At 39.8% G+C, this 22,192-nt stretch overlaps 1 protein-coding gene across 7 annotated transcripts in view; it reads left to right on the forward strand.

Moving 5' to 3' along the window:
- CRYL1 (crystallin lambda 1) overlaps window positions 1-22,192 on the forward strand; it is a 134,519-nt gene that overhangs the window by 29,141 nt on the left and 83,186 nt on the right. For 2 of the 7 annotated variants that reach the window (XM_032403386.1, XM_032403387.1), the window contains one exon: window positions 8,571-8,697. In XM_032403386.1, the coding sequence (XP_032259277.1) occupies window positions 8,571-8,697 (127 nt within the window). Of the gene's footprint in view, window positions 1-1,043; window positions 4,857-8,139; window positions 8,466-8,570; window positions 8,698-22,192 lie in introns of those variants that run through there. The other 5 variants (XM_032403389.1, XM_032403388.1, XM_032403390.1 and 2 more) reach the window with 5 other exon arrangements.

Below are 22,192 nucleotides of genomic sequence, written 5' to 3' on the forward strand. Positions count from 1 at the left end.
GTGTGTGTGTGTGTGTGTGTGTGTGTGTGTGTGTGTGTGTGTGTGTGGAGGGGGGTGGTTTTTTTTCCTTAAGACTTTATTATTTGAGAGAGAGAGCACACAAGCAGGGGGCAGGGGCAGAGGGAGAAGGAGAAGCAGGCTCCCCACTGAGCAGGGAGCCTGATGCAGGGCTCGATCCCAGGACCCTGAGATCATGACCTGAGCCGAAGGCAGACACTTAACCGACTGAGCCACCTAGGCGCCCCAGGATTTCCTTCTTTTTAAAGACTGAATAATATTCCATTGTGTGTATAGACCACATTTTGTTTATCTCTTCATCCATTGATGGACATTTGAGTTGCTTCTACCTTTTGGCTATTGTGAATAATGCTGCTGTGAACATGGATGTACAAATATCTCTTTAAGTCCCTGCTTTCATTTTTTCTGAATATATATCCAGAAGTGGGATTGCTGGGTCTTGTGGTAATTCCATTTTTAATTTTTTGAGGAACCACCATACTGTTTGCCATAGCAGCTGCACGTGTTACAGGCCCAGTGGTAGTATACAAGGATTCCAATCTCTCCATTGTCTTTATCTTTTTAAAGTAATAAATGCTCCTTTTGAATGAAACTTCAAAAATAGAAATATGAAAAAATTAAAACCACCCATATTTTGCCCTACAGGGATAATTAACATTTCCTTTTCTCCAATTTTATTTTATTATTTTATTTTTTTTCAAGCAAAGTATTTTTTTTTATTATGTTACATTAATCACCATACATTACATCATTAGTTTTTGATGTAGTGATCCATGACCCATTGTTTGTGCATAACACCCAGTGCTCCATGCAGAACGTGCCCTCCTCAATACCCATCACCAGGCTAACCCATCCTCCAACCCCCCTCCCCTCTAGAACCCTCAGTTTGTTTTTCAGAGTCCATCGTCTCTCAGGGTTCGTCTCCCCCTCCGATTTCCCCCCCTTCATTCTTCCCCTCCTGCTATCTTCTTCTTCTTCTTTTTTTAAACATATAATGTATTATTTCCTTTTCTCCAATTTTAAATAAAAATACAAATTCACTGAAGTTAGGCTGGAAATATTTTGACTTCTAGTGCTAGGCTGACCTCTAGAGGTAGAACTGGTACGCTGCAGCACTTACTAATGTGCTTTGAATGCGTGCGTTCTTAACTCTTAAATAGTGTAGGCTGCAACATTCTGCCGTATCTGAGGCTGCTGAAAACCCTACTGAGAGCCCTTTCTTTTCCATGTATTTATGTGTTAAGTTCTTCCAAAATACTTAATGAAAAATATTGGAACTGATCTAATTGGGATAAAACATTGCCAAATGGCTGGTTTTGATTTACGGGCATAGTTATTGAACTTGAAGAGAACATGAGGGATTATCTGAGTATGTCTGAAAACTCCTCCAAACGTTTCATATGGTTTTCTCTTGGGATCCCTGCACAGCAGGGTTCTGGAGTTTGCAGCCATGTAGTGGTCCAGTGGGTTAATGTGTGACCAGGTCTCTCCCCTCATGCCCATGTCTTTTCCAGGGGCAGAAAGGGCCTCGAGGCCAAATTGCTTATATAGATTCTTCACCCTGAGTCTAATCTGCATGAGACCATTGGTGTGGTTATTCTGGCTACTACCTTCTGTCTCTTTTTCCTTTCTTTCTCCATAGGGACAATCCCTGGGAAGTCCATAGAACAGCAGCTCATCGAAGAAACAAGAGCCTCTTTTGTCGTCCCATCTGTTTGTTCTAATCTGACTCACTACATTGGGAAGAAAGGCTAAAAGTTTGCTTTGGCTTACTGCAGCTTAAAGCAGGTGCTTTGAGTACATTAGCTACTCAAACATAATTCTCTCAAGGATGAAGTGGGTAATTATTGTGTTTTCAGGCTTTGGCATTTAAAAACCCTCTCTGAATTCAGTAGAAAATAGTTCTGTGAGGTTGGCGGTTAAAAGAACTTTAATGTTTTGCTTATTTAAAAAATGACAAGAAGCACATATGTCAAGATTGGTGGTGGTTAGTTCTCAGTAGAAATATGGGGATGTTTATTTTTCTTTCTATTTTTTCTTTTTTTACTTTTAAAAATAAGTTACGAAAACAAAGTCTTTCCAGAAAGGGAACAGGGGCACCATATTATGTTTCTCACTTGTTTCTATTTAATAGCAAATACATTTAATTGAACAGAAATTATTTTTTGTTTGGTAGCTATAAACAGTCCTTCAGAGATATGAACATTTTTATTCTGGTTATATTTATGGGCAATGTAGTTGACATTTACCAGTGTTATTGGTCCCTAGGCTTAGCCATTGCTACAGGTCTAATTTATATAAATCATATAGTTTAAAACCAAGCAGTTTAGATATGTGATAATTTCCTTCAGCCAATAGTTCCATCTAATTTCTGAACAAAGTAGGTGCTAGGCCCTTTCAGGTTACAAGTATAGAGGTACCCAGATTACATCAGTCAGTGGGGATGTATTGTGAGGCTCTTCAAGGAAGCAAGGGACCCTGGAAGCTATCCCTGCAGCTACATCACTGTTGCAGAAACAGGACATTGTTCAGGCGACATCTGAGCTTCTGATAGTCAGACAACAGCTCTGGTAACTTTCAGCAGTTCTGGGGAGGATGGTTTCATAGCAGGTCCTTGTCTGAGGTCCTGCCTTTCTAAAGCCCACAATTGCGGTGACTCTACCACTGGGCATACGCCTATGGCTCCATGTACCCTTGACCAACCCACTTTGAGGGTCTTCATTTCAAACTGCCATGAGGGATGAGCTAATTGATGGGCCATGTACCACGTGGCACAGGCTCCCCGTGGGCTGAACTCTGTTGGTAATGAAATCCTGGAAGGATTTGGTAGTTTCGTCAGGTACACCAGGGCTAACCGGATGGAAAACAGGAACCCTGTAGTCTAAGTTCAAACTCAACAGGCTGGGACTCCGGTGTTAGCAACATTCATGAGGGAGGGAGTGGATGCAGACTCCTCTCAGTTTTCTCCAGTAAATTGGCTACCTTGAATCTTCAGATTTTAAGCCAATAAATTGTGCCAATTAGCCCTATAAATAAGTCCCACCAGACAGGATTTTTTTTTTTTTTTAATGGCAGAACCATCATGGTTTAGTAGGAAGAGTGAGGAAAAGGAGGAGGTTTCTATTCACTGTGTTTAAGGGAAGGAGTCAGAAACTGGTTTCCATCCCACACGTGGCTAACACTTTTTGTCCTGGAGTGAGTTTGTAACCAATGTGGGCCTTGATTTCTAAAGCATCAGAGTGAATAAGCTAAATTAAATAAAAAAAGAACCATTCTTTGTGTTTTGATGCATTTCAGAAATATATTGTTGTTTTTAAGGCTAAGTTTATTGGCTTCAGGTGGATTTAGGTATTATTTATATGTATAAATATATGTAATATTTATATAATGCAATAGTATATATAAATAATACATATATGTATTTTTTCAAGTGGGCAAAGCTGGAAAACAGAAGAGTAAGGCCTTACCAGTGGTAACTCTAAAAACCAGTATTATTTTTCTTTGCTACACATGAACAAGAACCATGATGTAATCAATTAGCAATTGTGTGTTATAAATTCATGTGCCTAGTAGAGATCATATTCACATTGAATAACTTATTACTGAAATGGATATGGTCAGTATTTCTCTTTTATCATGAAATATGAAGTGCACATAATATCTAAGAATATTAGATTTTAAAGAAACAGTCTAGAGTTTAGTTTCTGGCAATATGGCAAAATAAGTATCCTGAAAGACTTTTCCACTTCAAAATACTTAAAAGGATTGAGTAAATGTATAGTTTATAATGCATAGCTGATCTGGCAAGAAAGTAATGGAAACTCTGAGAGGCCAAATTTGGGAGCACAGATCCTAAGAGATATGTGAACGTCACAGCTGCTCTAAGATAATTGCCAATCTTGCTTTGGTTCTAACAGCAAACCTTAGTCTGTGCAAGATGGGGGATCAAATTGGAGACCCCCAAGTGAAGCTAGTATTCAGAGGGTGACATTGTTGGTGAAAGGAGTAGTAGGAAAAAATCTAGTCTGTATGTGGGGGCTTGTCTGTCTTGGCCTTGGTTCTGGGTGGAGGGAGAAGGAGTTTCTCTGAGAATTTATAACCACAAACCAGCTCTCTAAGAGCTTTGGAGCCCAAATTCATATTACTGTGTGGTCTTATAAACTCTAATCCAAGAATTCAAATTGGTCCCTTGGTTAGTAATGTCTGCAGTGCCTGTCAGCAGGAAGATACACACTGTCTCCAGAATAATGTACCTTAAAACAGAGGCTCACAGGATTCCACAGACAGAGTTCAGTGAACATCTGCTCACAACTAAAAATCCCCAAACACGTGAGAGACAAGGTTTTATGACCACAGTAAACTGGAAGTCGGATCTGAAGATACTATTTAGCATGGAATTCAGGAGATAAAGAGATGGGAAATGTGAAGAAGTAGTTAAGAAATATGACTGATACGGAGAGGACGCCTAACGTATATCTCATCAGAGGCCTGAGAGATTTAGGGAGAATAGGGAGGAAGAATTTATGAAGGTACAAGGAGCGAGACTTCATTTCAGTTGAAGACACGGATCCTCATATTCTGGAAGAACAAAGTGTCCTAAGCAGGGTAAATAAAAAGGATATCTGTATCTACATACATCACAGGGATACTACAAACACCAAGGGACATAAGAAAAGTCTTAAAAGTGAGAGAGAAAAGACAGACTACCTATAAAAGAATTACAAATTGACAACAAACTTTTCAACAGCTAGTGGAATTCAGAATATGGTGGAAAATTATCTGCGAAGTACAAAGAGCCAAACATAACCTAATTATCTGATTTGAGGCAGCTTTAATAGGTAAGTCCTCTCTGTTCTGTAAGCACAATTTTGGACAGTAATTTTACAGGAATTCTACATATATCACATATTCTATTCTAAAAGTTTTTTTTTTTTTTTTTTTGATGTAAGTGTAGTAGGTAGAACAATGACTCCCCCAAAGATGTGCATGCCCTAATCCCCGGGACCTGGGAATATGTTACCTTACATGGCAATAGAGAACCAGATATGATTAAGTTGAGAATATGAATATGGGAGATTATCCAGATTGGCTCCATGTAATTACAAGGGTCCTTATCAGGGGGAGAGAATGAGGAGAGCCAAAGAAGGAGGTGTGATGGAGATTGCAGAGGTTGGAATGATGAGATTGCAGGCTAGGGAACGGAAGAGGACCGTGAAGCCAAGGAAAATGGTGAGGGGGGAGCTGTAGGCGCTACAAGAGGCAATGAGCAGATTTGCCTCTAGAGCCTCCAGAGGGAATGCAGCCTTGCTGATACGCTGATGTCAGTCTACTTGAGATTTCTGACCCCTGGAACTGTAAGATAATAAATTTGTATTGTTTAATCCACTGAGTTTGTGGTAATTTGTTATAAAAGCAACAAGAAACAAATACAGCAGCTTTATTGAGATATATATAGCATATATTTGGCTCTTCAAGTATACAGTAAATGGTTTTTAGTACATTTACAGAGTTCTATACCTCCAAAAATTTTTAAAAAATGGATCCAAAACATGAAATGAAAATTAAATGATCTTTGGATTGAGTGGTGCCCTCCTCACTGTGGTTATTTGAGTGAAGAACTCGGACTGTGTTCAGGGAGGTTGGGGGTCGCTGCTGGAGCACAATCCCGGGATCCTCTAGGACAAGTAAACGTTCACTCTTCCTTCTTATCTTGGTAGGGCAACATTTTCTGGTAACTCTTTTTACTATATTTCCCTCGGTGGTGTTTAAAATATCTATTTTCTGCCATTTAAGTCAGTTCTTTCTTGATTTTAGGTTATCAGACTTACAGTCAATTTCTAATCTGTTGCTAAGATACCACACAATACTCTAGACAACTAATACGAACTTCTTGATGAACTGGCTAAGAAACACACCTTGTTTTGTATATTTTCAGTAACTTTATAAACCTCTACTTCAAGGAATGTGTTATATGTAAAAATATTTTTCAAATGCTTGCTCACTGGGGGTAGTGGTCAGGGGTATTCAGTTCCCAACATTGAGTTGTTCCAAGGAGGAACTTCTGCATGTGTGTCCTTAGGATCCTCTAAAATAAGGTAGCCATTTTCTGGCTTGATTTTAAGGTAGGTTTTTTTTTTTTTTTTAAAGTTAATATATTACAGATCTTCCAAATTATCTACATGACAACAATCTCAGATTTCTCCCTCTCCTTTAAAAAAATTTGGGTTCAGATCCCATGTGTGATGATGACCTACAATAGTGTCTTTATGTTTGTTGACTCAGAAGCAGGAAAGACTTTGAATCTGCGTGATCATTTGTCGACTCATTATCTTTGCCATGGAGCTTCTTTTTGTTAGGTATAATAATGTTTGCATTTCAGCATATTTTCATATTTTTTTTTTTGCAGTAACAGTAGCAAGAAAGTTTCTGTTCCTCAATTTGTAGCTAAAACAAAATACAAGATACATAGTTTTAAGAAAGAGAAAAAACGAAAAACAACAAAAGCACAGCCCCTAACATCTGGAGCTGGCCCAGCATTCGTGGCTGGGCCATGGCATTCTCCTGTTGGACATAAGCAGTCTCAAGAACACCCACCTCAGACAGGGTCACTCTTAGACCATGACAGAATGAGACAAAGCAAGACCATGTTTTAAATTTGTCTAAGCATAGACAAAAATGAGATCACTGTGTAACCCACAAATACTGAGCAGCCTTCTCTTGGCTAAAATGAATGACTGCTACTTCTTTGCTCATGACAGCTTTATCTTCAGTCTAGTTTGTCCTCCAAATATTTATGTTTATTGAGATACTCAGTGTTCAAATTGCCTTCCCTTTCTACGGCATCCAATCCAGTGAAATCAGACCCTCAGATCCTCTTCCAAATCACCCAACCAAAGCTCAAATCCTGCTACCGGTTCTCCCTGACACTTTCTTACTAATACCCCGTAGTTCCCCCTACTGTGCATTCTCCCTCAATGCAGTGAGTAACAAACCTGACTTGTCCTACCGTAGGTGTGTTCCTGGTAGTCTTCGGCTGAAGATGTCGACAGCTTAAAGATCAAAACCATGAACATGAAATGCTGTAAAAAATATTTGACTCACTGGCAGAAATCCACGGAATTTTTTGGAAAGCATAAATGATGCTCCTTAGGCAACTGTGTGTGTGTGTGTGTGTTTGTATATGTTGTATGTGTTTATATTTATTTAATATGTCATGAATCATAAGCAGGACTGACTACATAATTTGTGAGGCTAAGTACAAATGAAAATGTGGGGCCCTTTGCTCCGTATTCATTAAGCATTTTGAGACTGTAACAGCAGAGCATTAAACCCAGCGAGGGCCCTTCTTAGCACGGGTCTCTGCACGGGTGACGCCCCAGGAAGGCCCTGGTCCTGACTATGAGATACCTTCTTTCAATCCTGTTCCCCAGGGATTGACAGAAGTGGGTGAAGAACTACTACTTTCCAATCTTACCTCCTATTGGCCTTGCCTCATCTCTTCAAAAACCAGAAAGAAAAAAATTTAATTGTGGTAAAATACACACGACATCAAATTTACTGTCTTAATAATGTTTAAGCATACAGTTTAAGCATACAGTTTAATAATGTTTAAGCATACAGGGGACATCAAGTGCATTCTCACTGTCATACAACCATCTGTCCCCAAAAGGTCATCTTGTAAAACTGAAACTCTGTACCCATTAAACCACAGGTACCCTCCTCCAGCCCTGGCAGCCCCCATTCCACTTTCTGTCTCTATGAATTTGACTATTCTAGGTACCTCATATAAGTGGAATCATACCGTATTTGTCTCTTTGTGACTGGCTGATTTCATTTGGTGTCATGTCCTCAAGGTTCATCCATGCTGCAGCATGTGACAGAATTTCCTCCCTTTTTAAAAAAAAAGATTATTTGAGAGAGGGAGGGGGAAAAAGCTCATGAGCAGGGGGGAGGAACAGAGAGAGGGAGGAGCAGACTCCCTGCTGAGCAGAGAGCCCCTGATGCAGGGCTCTATCTGAGGACCCTGAGATCTTGACCTGAGCCCAAGGCAGACGCTTAACCAACTGAACCATCCAGGCGCCCCAATTTCCTGCCTTTTAAAGGCTGAATTCCATTCTATCGAATTCCATTGTATGTATGTGCCACATTTGTTTTCATCTATGTATGGACTTTTGGGTTGTTTCCATCTTTTGGCTGTTGTGAACAATGCTGCTATGAACATGAATACACAAATAGCTGTTTGAGTATCTGCTTTCATTTTGGGGGGTGGGTATTAACAGAATTGGAATTGCTGGATCATATGGTAGGTAGTTCTCTTTTTGACTTTTTGAGAAACCATCGAACTGTTTGCCACAGTGACTTCCCCGTTTACATTTCCACCAATACTGTACATCCTCACTAACTCTTGGTTTACTTTCTATTTTTTTCATCCTGATGGATGTGAAGTGGTAGGTATATCATTGTGGTTTTGATTTGCATTTCCCTAGGGATTCGTGTTTACCTTTGTTTTTAAGTTTGCTTTCAGGTACTCACAGGGTCACTCTTCTTTCTAGAAAAGAGATGAAGTTTCTGGAGCAGTCAGGTTCTCTGAAAGGCTCCCTGAGTGCTGAAGAGCAGGGGTCACTCATCAGTGGTTGTTTGACTATTCAAGCAGCGGCAGAGGGCGCCATGCACATTCAGGTGAGTTGATACTGCGCTTAGTCTCCAAGGGCTTGAAGAGCTTGTCTTCCAACCTCCTTGGAAGAGCGGGGGAGATAAAAGGCAGTTGCAAGGTGTGGGCATCTTGTACCCTGAAGGTCAGGATTATGTTTTATGTGATAAGAAGCATTGTTTCAAAACATCTCCTATATGGGCTCTCATCAAACTGCTGTGATTGATTAAATACTGTCTTTCAGAGGTGTTAGAATTTTGAACAGAAGTTAGGGTTTTCTGGACAGCTAACACTTTTGTTTTATTTTTCTATTGAATGAGAGATTATATTTTTGTTCTCATATATAATTGAGTAAAAACTTAAAAGAAATCATCTGAAATAAACCCTTTCATTTCTTGTAACATTTGCATTTAACTTTTCCAAGAACTGTACTTAAAAGAAGAACTCCTCGGGCACTGTTTGCACAGCAGAGAAAGCTGCAGGCAGGCTCTTCGGGGGCTGCGCCCACAGCGTGGTGCCTGCCGGGTCAGGACCCGTCCCTCCTGGAGCTCCTTTGTCTATAGACAGCTCCTGCCCATATTTAAGAACCCAGATGTATAAATTTGTCTTTTTAAAAATGTTACACTTACTGCCATAAGATTTAAGCGGATTTACCTAAAACTGAAAGAAGCATCACTCCTGATACCCCTCCTTGATATCATGTGTTGTGAGGCTTGCACGTTTCTGTTGATTCAGTGTTGCACATTTCATGTTGTTTCTGTGATGACATTCTAGCTGAGAATTTGGGAGCAAACCAAAAAGACTGAGTGTGTTTTATGGTCAGCTGCTGCTCTGAGATTGAGGTCAAATACAGTTAATTGAGGTTCTCTGTCTTTGTAGCTCTGAAATTTCTCTAGTTCATTTAACAAACACGTGTCAAATGGAAAATAAGAAGAGGACTGGATACATAAGATAGGTCAATTCCATATCTCTTTTTCATCTCTGTCTCTCATTTGGTGAAGATTGTGTAAAACTGGGGAGTCTTACAAGGGATCAGAGGGCTCCTCTCGGGAGCTTTCCAATGCCATCTCTTTCCACCCTTGCAGTGCTGCTGACAGCTGTCAGGGGGGGCCTCGCTTCTGAGGAGCACAGAAGCTTTCCAGCCTTGCCAGTGTGAGCTCAGCAGAGAAGGTTCTTCACATGCATTTTGTTTCTAAGGAAAGTGTATGCTTCTATGCTGATCCTGCTGGAGGAGGAAAAACAATTTGGATTTTGTGGCTCCTGACATTAGCAAGGACCTGTGGGAGCTTCCTGCCGTGGAGGTGGTGGTTGAGGGCACAGACTTTTAGTCAACTGGACTTTGCACTGAGCAGCTGTGTGCCCTTGTGAGTTTCTCAACTTTTAAGCCCCACTTCCTCATCTGGATAAGGGGCATAATACCCAGTGCACTGGTGGTTGTGAAGAGAACCATCCATGCTAACATCTAAGGTCACCCTCATCGAAGGCAAACCTCCATTTTTCCAACAAGAAGATTAAAAAAAAAATTCTTTTTGGGGTGAATTTGATATATAATATTTACATGATACATAATAAAATATTACAATTACATATATGATGTGATCTGAAATAGGAATATGTAACACATTACTGAAACATTTTTACATTCCCGTTTCACAAAACACTTCTTTTTTAAAAAAATTTAAAGATTTTATTTCTATATTTGAGAGAGAGAAAGTGAGAGAGAGAGCATGAGAAGGGGAGGGGCAGAGGGAGAGGGACAAGCAGACTCCCTGCTGGGCGCAGAACCAGATGAGGCCATGCGACCGCCAGGACATGGGGCTCGACGCGGGGCTCGATCCAGGACCCTGACATCGTTACCTGAGCCAAAGTCAGATGCTTAACCAACTGAGCCACCCAGGTGCCCCAAAACACTTCTGTTCAAACTCTTTAACAGTCATCTCTGACTCTGGTGTCTTTATCTTCAATAGAGAGCTATTTTTGAGTCTCCTTTCTAGGCAGAGTTTTCCAGAGCACATCATTGTTGCTTTCCTGAGATGATGTTGTGCAGAGCTTTTTTAACCCACATATGACATGGCATTAGAAGTTTTATCTCCAGCCTCAGCTACTAATTCTCAAACGTTCAGGTGTTTTTTTCTCTCTGTGGTGGTATACTTGTGGTTCCTCAACATAACAACTGGCTATGTTACTTTTCTTGTTTTAAAATGATCTTTATAAAATTTATTTCCAAATTTCCCAGCACTAGCAACTGTGAAATCATGCCGTAGGAATAATTCAAATGTCTATGTTAAATTTCTTTGTCTCCTGGTCCCATTTGAAAAAATAGATTTTATCAGATGATTTCTATGCTAGCATGATTGAATTAGTTCAGAAGAATGTGTCTTCCCCAAACAGTATATTATTTTTCAAAAAAGATACCTTCATAATAGAACTTTATAATGACTTGACTATAAGGCAAGTCTTTTATGGGATAATTTTGGGGGACTATTCTAAGTTATAATGCATGTAAAATGCTTAGCCACAGCACTTGGCACATAGAAAATGCTTAAAAAATTGATAAGTAGTTTTATAATGTGGCCATTTGTATACAATTTTGATAATAAATGATTTGGGGCAATATATGTTGTTCTATGCAAAGTATTGAAAATTGCTCCTTAAGGTCTGTCTTTATTTTATAGATTGAATGTATTTACATGACATTTACATGTTGAGCAGCATCTATTATGTAGAACAACACTGAGTCAGGCAGTGTAGGGAGAGGAATATAGAAAAGACGATGCAAACTCCACTAGGTTTTATTTCCTATAAGAGATTATGTTGTTCAGAAATTACTTGTACCTCTAGTCCCACAAAGAGTAATGGAGAGGGGCACAGATCTGAGCCGGAGGCTTTGGGAAGGTTTGATGACGGTAGGATTTGAGCCTGCTTTGGCCTTTGACAAGTAGATTTTGGTGGATGAGGTGGGGACAATGTCTCAGAAAGAGACGAACAGAGGATGAGAGGTGCCTGTGAGTATGTTTGAGGCAAGCAGAGTAGAATGGTGAGGCTGAGTCACAGGGCAGTTGGACAGGTGGGAAAAGGCTGGAAGTAGCAGCTAAGTGGGGAATGCTTGGAATGCCAAACTGAAGACTTACCTAGATGAAATGAGTTAACCTTTGTAAAATGATTGGAGTAATGCATGGCACATAAGAGCCCTTTTTAAGTGTTCTCTTAAAGAAATAAAGAGTTTGGGTTTCATTCTATATCCTGATTAGAATCCTCCAAGGAAGGTGTTCAATAGGACAGTGAAACTAATCAGAAGGAAAAACGGGTAAGAGAAAAAAAAAAAATCGAGATTTCATTTTTGTCCATTGCTTTGACTGATTTTCTCGGGCATGTTTACACATTTCTTTATATGACATAGGGCAAATTTGATTTTCCAAATTTTGCAACTAATGCATATCGATTTCACCTTATGTTTATCAAACAAACAAGTATATAGACACCCCCAAATCAAAACCTGCCTAACAATATGTCATGTGTTTGTTAAATTACATTAGGTTTCTAACAACCTAAGGATGTTAAAATTATATTTTGAAGAGTAAAGAGTGAAGAAAATTTAGGAAAATCCTGTATAGTTCCATTATTCCAAAAATGTCTTAACATCTTGGTATATTTGTATTTCTTTCCATTTCTCCTATTTATTTCCTGTCTTTCTCTAACATACTTGACGTTATACTGTAAATAGAATTTTGTATCATGATTTTTTTTAAAGCTTAGAGCATTTCTTGCTGTGTGATTTGCCCAAGATTCTATCAGATAGAAGTATAATTTTTGGACTTAAAGTAATTGTTATGTTTATCATGTGATATCTAACCTGAAAGAACCTTCCATCTAAGAATGACATTAAAGCTGAAGTTCCAAAATGCCATCTGTCAGGCGTCTACTCTGCCAGGCCTCATGGTCCTGCCTTATCTTAGTGCCCATAGACTTCTTGCTAACTATACCTTTATCAGTTCTTATAATTCTCTTTTCCAATTTATAAAAGGAAACATTCACAATGTAGAAAAATTAATCTGGGCTTTTTGGAGACATTTTTCTTACAAAAAGAAAATTAACATTACTTTTGGGAATTGTTCAAAAGCAGGGGGCAGAGTTTGTGAATTAAAAAATAAGCAAAACTACGTTGCTTGCCACACAGTTGTTCAACTACAAAAGTCCCACTGTAGGATTTACTGAGTCCCCAAGGATCAAAGCCCCAGAAATGTGAGTGTAACTCTCTGTGGTAGATTTGTCTTCTACCCAAACCCCAGAGGGCGGGAGCATGGATCAGAAAGTTCCTTAATTGTCTGCTGAAATGTGGGAGCATACAAGAATGAAACCTGAATTTCTAGAACTTAGCACAATTTGGTAATCAAATCTTGCCTAGCAAGAAAATCGACTATGCTGGAAAAATAAGTTTATTCTGAAAAGCCTGTCTAAAGCTTTGACTGACTCTGAAAGAGCATTAAGACTCATTAGCTGTGATGCAGAGCCTTTATCTGATCTCTGGAATTTAAGACTTGAGATTGAAGTAGCTGGTAGGAGCCATGGGAATGGCTTATAGAATTAGGGAGTTTAAATGACTTTCCTTATACAAAATCAAGGACAACTGCTGAAATCTGGAAGTAAAAATTATATCATCTGTGTGGATAAGGAGAATTTACATCTGAACTTTACCTTTAAAATTTAGAGGATGCTAGTCATTTTGATGAGGACTGTCAGTGATTATAGGACGCAGTATTCATAAACACTAACACCACTTTTAAATTTATGTTTTCTTAAAGGATGGGAGGTTGTTGGACTTTTGGTCTTGATTCACTGAGGCTCAGAATAATCCTTTCAGTAAGAATGAGGGTGTGGGTGTGGGGTGCTCGTGTAGTGAAGGGCACATGGGGCAGCCAACACTGAGAACATACAGGAGTGTATACATGGAAATTTGAATTTCATTTTTCCTGTTCCATGTACTTTTTTTAAAGAAAAATTTGTAAAATCAGGTTTATTGAGGTACAGTTTACATATAATAAAATTCACTAGTTTTAGTGATCAGTTCTATGTGTTTTGACAAGTGCATGTAATGATGCACTATCCGCTATCACATTCAAACTTTTTTTTTTTTTAAAGATTTTATTTATTTATTTGACAGAGAGAGAGACAGCGAGAGAGGGAACACAAGCAGGGGGAGTGGGAAAGGGAGAAGCAGGCTTCCTGCCGAGCCGGGAGCCCGATGTGGGACTCGATCCCGGGACTCCAGGATCATGACCTGAGCCGAAGGCAGTCGCTTAACCAACTGAGCCACCCAGGCGCCCTATCACATTCAAACTTGAGAACATTTCCATTACTGCACAGAATGCCCTCCTTCTCCTTGTGGTCAGTCTCCTCTCCCCTTCCCTAGGCCCAAGCAAACAGGCATCTTTTTTTTTGTCCCTACAGTTTTGCCTTTTCCATAATATTCCACATATTTCCCGATTTCCCTTATGACCTCCACTTCCACTCATGGATTAAGGAAAAGTGGGTTGTTTAGCATACAAATCTGGGGAGTTTTCCAGATACCTTTCTGTTATTAATTTCTAGTCTAATTCCATTATGATCCCAAAACATACTTTACAAGATTTCAATTCTCTTTATTTATTGAGGTGTGTTTTATGACCCAGTGTATGGTCTCTTTTGGTGAATATTCCATGTGAGGTAGAAAAAAATGTGTAAGAGGGTTCCCATTTCATGACATCCTTGCCAACACCTGTTGTTTCTTGTGTTGTTGATTTTAGCCATTCTGACAGATGTGAGGTGATATCTTATTATAGTTTTGATTTGTATTTCTCTGATGACCAGTGATATTGGCATCTTTTCATGTGTCTGTTGATCATTTGGAGGTCGTCTTTGGAAAAATGTCTATTCATATCTTCTGCCCATTTCTTAACTGGTTTTTTTGTTTTTTGGGTGTTGAGTTTTCTAAGTTCTTTATAGATTTTGGATACTAACCCTCTATCACATATGTCATTTGCAAATATCTTCTCCCATTCTTAGGTTGGTTTTAGTTTTGCTGATTGTTTCCTTTGCTGTGCAGAAACTTTTTATTTTGGGCACCTGGGTGGCTCAGTTGGTTAAGCGACTGCTGTCGGCTCAGGTCATGATCCTGGAGTCCCGGGATCGAGTCCCATATCGGGCTCCCTGCTCAGCGGGGAGTCTGCTTCTCCCTCTGACCCTCTTCCCTCTCGTGCTCTTTGTCTCTCATTCTTTCTTTCTCAAATAAATAAAATCTTAAAAAAAAAAAACTTTTTATTTTGATGTAGTCCCCAAAATATATTTTTGCTTTTGTTTCCTTGTTTCAGGAGACATATCTAGAAAAAAGTTGCTGTGGCCAATGTCAGAGAAATCACTGCCTGTGCTTTCTTCAAGGACTTCTTTGGTCTCAGGTCTTACATTTAGGTCTTTAATCCATTTTGAGTTTATTTATGTGTGCGAAAGATAATGGTCTAGTTTCATTCTTTTGCATGTGGCTGTCCAGTTTTCCCAACACCGTTTATTGAAGAGACAGTCTTTTTCCAATTGGATATTCTTCTTTCCTGCTTTGTTGAAGATTAATTGGCCATATAATCATGGATTCATTTCTGCATTTTCTATTCTGTTCCATTGATCTATGTGTCTGTTTTTGTGCCAGTACCATACTGTTTTGATTACTACAGCTCTGTAATATGACTTGAATTCCAGAATTGTGATGCCTCCAGGTTTGCTTTTCTTTTTCAGGATTGCTTTGGCTATTAGGGGTCTTTTGTGGTTCCATACAAATTTTTAGGATTGCTTGTTCTAGTTCTGTGAAAAATGCAGTTGGTATTTGATAGGGATTGCTTTAAATGTATAGATTGCTTTGGGTAGTATAGACATTTTAACAATGTTTGTTTTTCCAATCCATGAGCACAGAATGTCTTTCCATTTCTTTGTGCCGTCTTCAATTTCTGTCATCAGTGTTTTATAGTTTTCAGAGTACCTTTCACCTCTTTAGTTAGGTTCATTCCTAGGTATCTTACTATTTTTGATGCAGTTGTGAGTGGGATTGATTCCTTAACTTCTCTTTCTGCTGCTTCATTATTGATGTATAGAAACACAACAGATACCTTTTATTGATTTTGTGTCCTGTGACTTTACTGAATTCATTTATCAGTTCTAACAATTTTTTGGTGGTCTTTGGGTTTTCTTTTTTTTAAAGATTTTATTTATTTATTTGACAAAGAGAGACACAGCAAGAGAGGGAACCACAAGCAGGGGGAGTGGGAGAGGGAGGAACAGGCGTCCCGCTGAGCCGGGAGCCCGACGTGGGGCTCGATCCCAGGTTCCTGTGATCATGACCTGAGCCGAAGGCAGATGCTTAATGACGGAGCCACCCAGGTGCCCCCATTCAGAATAATTATTGACAGATATGTATTTATTGCCATTTTATTACTTGTTTTGTGGTTGCTTCTGAAGATTTTCTCTGATCCTTTCTTATCTTTCTCTGTTTCATGGCTTGTGGTTTTCTTTAGTAATATATTTGGATTTCTTTCTCTTTGCATGTTTATTAGTAGTTTTTGATTTGTGATTACCATTAGGTTTGTATGTAACCTCTTCTGCATATAGCAGTCTATATTAAGTTGATGGTCGTTTAAGTTTGAAACCATTCTTTATTCCTGCCCTCCCCATGTTTTAGGTATATGTTATTATATTTTACATCCTTTTATTTTGTGAGTTCCTTGACTGATTTCTTATAGAAATATTCATTTTTACTGCTTTTGTGTTTCCTATCTTTATACTGTCACTTTTGGTCTTTCTTTTCTACTCTGAGTCCCCTTTAGTATTTCTTGCAGGGCTGGTTTAGTGGTCATGAACTCCTTTAATTTTTTTTTTTTAAAGATTTTATTTATTTATTTGACAGAGAGATAGAGAGAGAGCACAGATAGGCAGAGTGGCAGGCAGAGGGAGAAGCAGGCTCTCAGCCGAGCAGAGAGCCCGATGCGGGGCTCTATCCCAGGGCCCTGGGATCATGACCTGAGCTGAAGGCAGACGCCTAACCGACTGAGCCATTCAGGCGCCCCGAACTCCTTTAATTTTTGTTTGTCTGTGAAACTCTATTTATCCTTCTATTTTGAATGTTAGCCTAGCTGGATAGAGTTCTTGGCTGCAGATTTTTCCCACTCAGCACTCTGAATATATCACGCTAGTCCTTTCCGGCTTGGAGAGTCTCTGAAAAATCTGCTTATGGGTTTTCCCTTATAAATAACTGTCTTATTTTGTCTTCCTGCTTTTGAGAATTTTTTCCTTATCACTATATTTTGTCAGTTTAATTATAATATGTCTTGGTGTGGATCTACTTTTGTTGATTTTGTTGAGGTTTTTCTGTGCCTCCTGGATCTGGGTATCTGCTTCCTTTCCTAGATTAGGGACACTTTCAGCTATTATTTCTTCATATAAAATTTCTGTCCCCTTTTCTCTCTCTTCTTCTGGGACTCCTATAATACGAATGTTACTACATTTGATGGAGTCACTGAGTTCCCTAAGTCTGTTCTCATTTTGCATAATTCTTCTTTCTTTCTTTTGTTCAGCTTCATTGCTGTCCATTACTTTGTCTTCTAGGTCATTAATTCATTTCTCTGCTTCTTCCAGCCTGCTGTTCATTGCATCAAGCATGTTTCCAATCTCATTTATTGCACTCTTCATTTCTGAATGATTATTTTTTAACTCTTTTATCTCTGTGATAAGGGTCTCACTGTTGTCTTCCATTTTTTTCTCAAGCCCAGTGAGTATCCTTATGATCAGTGCTTTAAATTCTCCATCGGACATATTACTTATATCTGTTTTGCTTAGATCTCTGGCTGTGGCCTTATCTTGTTTTTTCATTTAGGATACATTCGTCTGTCTTCTCATTTTGTCTAAGTCTCTGCCTGCTTCTATACATTGGAAAAGACAGTCATGTCTCCTACTCCCGAAAGTAATGGCCTTATAAAGAAGAGGTCGTGTAGTGCCCAGGGCCTACACTTCAGCAAGTATCTGTAGTGTGTGCTGTGTGCACTCTGCTGTTGTGTTCTGACTGCTCTATCCTTCAGGCTAGTCATCTGCAGAGGCTCTCCTTACCTGTCCTGGGCAGCGTTCGGTCCCTGGCCTGAATGTGGCAAGTTTTAACTCGGTGTGTTCTGGTCTGCTTGTGAAATGAGACCTGTCAGCACCTCCACCCTACCAAGGCCCTACAAAATTCTTGTCAGGAGATGTGGTGTAGGCATGGGTTTGTGCTTCCGGGGAAGGGGCCCACTGTACTGGGACTGAGGCAACGTGACTGAGCAGGGCACTCCCACCAGAGTACAGAGGGGTGGGGCTTGGTATAAGCAGGTTAGGCAGCCAGTGTCCATGCTGCCTGTTTCCTGCAGGTGGCTCTGTGTTTATGCTGAGGGGTGGGGGAGGGAAATGGCACTGGCCAGCTGCTTTGTTCGGGGAGAAGTCTCTCTGTAAATGCTGCCCCTCAGGAGCACGCTCTGAGAAGAACAAATAATCTCCCCACTGTGTGCCCCAGTTGCTCTTCAGATCGCTGTTTCCATGCTATATGTCCCTGGGTTGTTTGCCTGCTTCCTCTTCAAGAGCAGCCCCATTACCTCCAGGCTCTCTTGGAGCCCAGCCCGCTGACACTTAGAACTTCAGGCTTTAAGCCCCTCTGGTTGCAAGAAATGATGAAACTCAGCCCCTCTTGCTTTCTAAGGCAATGGCTATGGGGAAATGTTCTCCTTGTGTGTTCCCCTGTGTACTCCTCTCTCTCTCTCTCTCCCTTCTCTGTGACCATGACTCCCTCCCCTCTGCAGCATATGTGATCCATTTCTCCCCTAAACCCTGTCTCCACACATCTGACCTTCTTTGAAGTTTTATTTATTTTTGAGAAAAAGAGAGAGAGAGAGAGTGCAAGCATATAAGCAGGAGGGGCAGAAGGAGAAGGAGAGAGAATCTCAAGCAGAGTCAGCACTGAGTGCAGAGCCCGATGTGGGGCTGAATCTCACACCCCTGAGATCATGACCTGAGCAGAAATCAAGAGTCAGACACTTAACTGACTGCACTACTCAGGCTCCCCACTTCCGACCTTCTTTGATGTGTCCTCTTCTCTACCTTTAGTTGTGGAGTTTGTTCTACCAGTCTTCGGGTTGATTTCTGGGGTATTTAGGAAGATTTGATAGTTATCTAGTTGTATTTGTGAGATGAGGTGAGCCCAGGGTCCTCCTACTCTGCCATTTTCTTCCCCCCTCCCCTCCATTTGTTCCATTTGTTCCATTTGTTTTTTGTTCTTCTCCCCACCCTTTATTTAGCTGCTTTTTGGATTGACTATTTTTTTTGTTATTATTTTTTAAAGATTTTATTTATTTGACAGAGAGAGACACAGTGAGAGAGGGAACACAAGCAAGGAGAGTGGGAGAGGGAGAAGCAGGCTTCCCCGCGGAGCAGGGAGCCTGATGTGGGGCTCGATCCCAGGACCCTGGGATCATGACCTGAGCCGAAGGCAGACGCTTACCGACTGAGCCACCCAGGCGCCCCTTGGATTGACTATTTTTTATTATTCCATTTTATTTCCATGATTGGCCCATTATTTATAACTCAAAAATACATTTTGGTGATTACCATTGTGATTTATGATATTCTTTTAAAATTAGCTGTGATTTACCTTCATGGGTCATGTAAGGACCTTACAACAGTATACTCCCAGTTCCTTCCATCTATGCTGTTGTCATAGATTCTTCTTTGCACATGCCAAAATACCAACTACAGTGCCACTGCTTTTTCTTTATACATTCAACTAACGTTTAGAGTAATTAAATTAAAACTTGTTTTTACCTGCATTTTCACTATTGCAGCATTATTCCTTTTTTGTGTATGTATAAATTCAGATTTCTCCTGGAATCATATACCTTTTGTCTGAAAGACTTCCTTTAAGGTTCCAAGTCTGCTGCTAAATAGTTCTCTCAGTTTTTTTCAGAGAAAGCCTTTGTTTTTTCTGCATTTTTAAAATGATTTTTTTTCTTGGTATAGAATTTTGTGTTGACAGTTTTTTCTTTAGTTCTTTAAATATGTCACTCTATAATCTTCTGGTTTGCATAGCTCCTGACACAAAGTCTGCTTTACTCTTATCTTTATTCTTCTGTATGTAATGTGTCTTTTTTTTTTTTTTTTAAAGATTTTATCTATTTATTTGACAGAGGGACACAAAATGAGAGCAGGAACACAAGCAGGGGGAGTGAGAGGGAGAGGGAGAAGCAGGCTCCCTACTGAGCAGGGAGCCTGATGCAGGGCTCAATCCCAGGACCCTGGGACCATAACCTGAGCCAAAGGCAGACACTCAACGACTGAGCCACCCAGGCACCCCTGTAATGTGTCTTTTTTCTCTGCCTCACATCAACATTTTTAACATATTTGATTTTTAGCAGTTTAAATATGATGTGTCTAGGAGTGTGTGTGTGTGTGTGTGTGTGTGTGTATCTCCTACTTGGTGTTCTGAGCTTCTTGGATATGTGATTTATGTTCATTTTGGAAATATCTTGGTCATTTTCTCTTCAATTTTTTTTGTGCCTCATTCTTCTTTTGGGGTTCCAATTATGTGTACATTAGAGCATTACATATTGTTCCACAGCTTTTAGATGCTCTGTTCTGTTTTTTTTTCCCAGCTTTTTTCTCCTGTGTTTTAGTTTGGGTAATTTTTACTGACCTATTTTTCATCTCATTGAATATTTTTTCATCACTGTAGAGTCTCCTAATGAGACTGTTTGCATTAGTTATCTATTGTGTAACAAATTATCCCAAAACTGAGTAGCTTAAAACAACCATAAACCTATATTACCTTGGGAGTTCCTTGGCTGAGTGATTCTTGCTTGGAGTTTCTCTTGATGTTTCAGTTAAGACCTTGGCTAGGGTTGATATTATCTAAGACTTGGTAAGGCTGGAGTGTTCATGTTCAAGATGGATCACTCACGTGGCTGCCAAATTAATTGATAGGAAACTGTGGTTCCTCCTCCTATAGAACTCTCTATAGGTATGCTTGAATGTCCTCATGATGTGGCATTTGACTTCCCCAGACAAGTCATCTCTGAGAATACATGGTGAAAGCTGCAATAACTTTAATGATCTAACCTCAGAAGCCACATGTGGTCATTTTTACAGTATCCTGTAGGTACACAGGTCAGGCCTATTCAGTATGGGTGGGAACTTTAATATAAGGGCATGCATACCAGGAAACAGGGGTCGCTGGGGGCTGTCTTAGAGGCTGGCTACTATACTGTCAAAGACAGTTTTTATTTTTGTCACTGTCATTTTCATTTCTTGCATTTCTATTAGATTCTCTTACACTTTCCAGCTCTCTGCTGAAAGTCCTCATTTATTCACTTTGCCATTAGAGCATTTAACATATTGAATCATAGTTACTTTAAATTCCCTGATAGTTCTAATATATGGGTTATTTTTTAGTGTAATTCTGTTAATTGCTTTGTCTCTTGACAAAGGATGGTTTCCTTTGCCTTTTTGTGTTTCTCCTAATTTTTCACTGAATGTTGACATTGTGTGTAGAAAATGAGAAATTGAGGGGTGCCTGGGTGGCTCAGTCAGTTAAGCATCTGACTCTGTCTGCTCAGGTCGTGATCTTAGGGTTGTGAGATCAAGCCCTGCGTTGGGCTCCAAGTTTGGCGGGGAGCCTGCTTGAGATTCATTCTCCCTCTTTCTCTGCCCCTCCCGCCACTCGCACACGTGCTCTTTCTCGCTCTCTCAAAATAAATAAATAAATCTTAAAAAAAAAGAAAAGAAAATGAGAAATTGAGATAAAGCAGTATTTATGCCTGGAAATGGACATACCTTTTTTCTGCTAAGTTGTTGGTATGGGGAGTCGAGTCAATCTAGTGAAGAATTTAGTTGCAGTTGTATTTTATTATTTCCGTGGTTACCTTCAGTGCACCAGCTTCACGTTCCTCTAACATTATCTTGTACTTTGGGGAGGCTGGGTAGCTGGAGAGTGGTTTGCAGTATTTTGCTCTACTCTTAGCTTTTAGTCTTTCTTCTGCCCCTGCTCCACAGAGGGGATTTCTCATCATGACCTTGCCCCTTCCCCTAGGGAGACTGCTGTTATTTGTTAGTTCAGCTTCAGTCTTAGGCAGGCTTTGTATTCCTTGACTTCTGTGGTAGAGCTTTCTCAATGATCCTACCCCTTCTCCATATGGCAGCCAAATTCTACCTTGTGTGTTTGGTGAGTGTTACACAGGAGAGTTTTCTGCTCCTTCCTCAGCAGAACTTCTCAACCATGGTGCTATTAACATTTTTGACTGGATAATTCTTTGTTGTGGGGGCTGTCTTGTGCACTGTAGGATATTTAGCGGCATCCCTGACCTTTACCCACTAGATGCCAGTAGCATCCTCCTTCCCATTCTGATAACCAGAAATGTCTCTTGACATTCTCAACCCTTGGATGTGGACCACTGTTCTTTTTTTTTTTTTTTTTTTTTTAAAGATTTTATTTATTTATTT

Source organism: Phoca vitulina, unplaced genomic scaffold (genome assembly GCF_004348235.1).
Source record: "Phoca vitulina isolate PV1807 unplaced genomic scaffold, GSC_HSeal_1.0 scaffold5, whole genome shotgun sequence".
Lineage (NCBI taxonomy): Eukaryota > Metazoa > Chordata > Mammalia > Carnivora > Phocidae > Phoca > Phoca vitulina.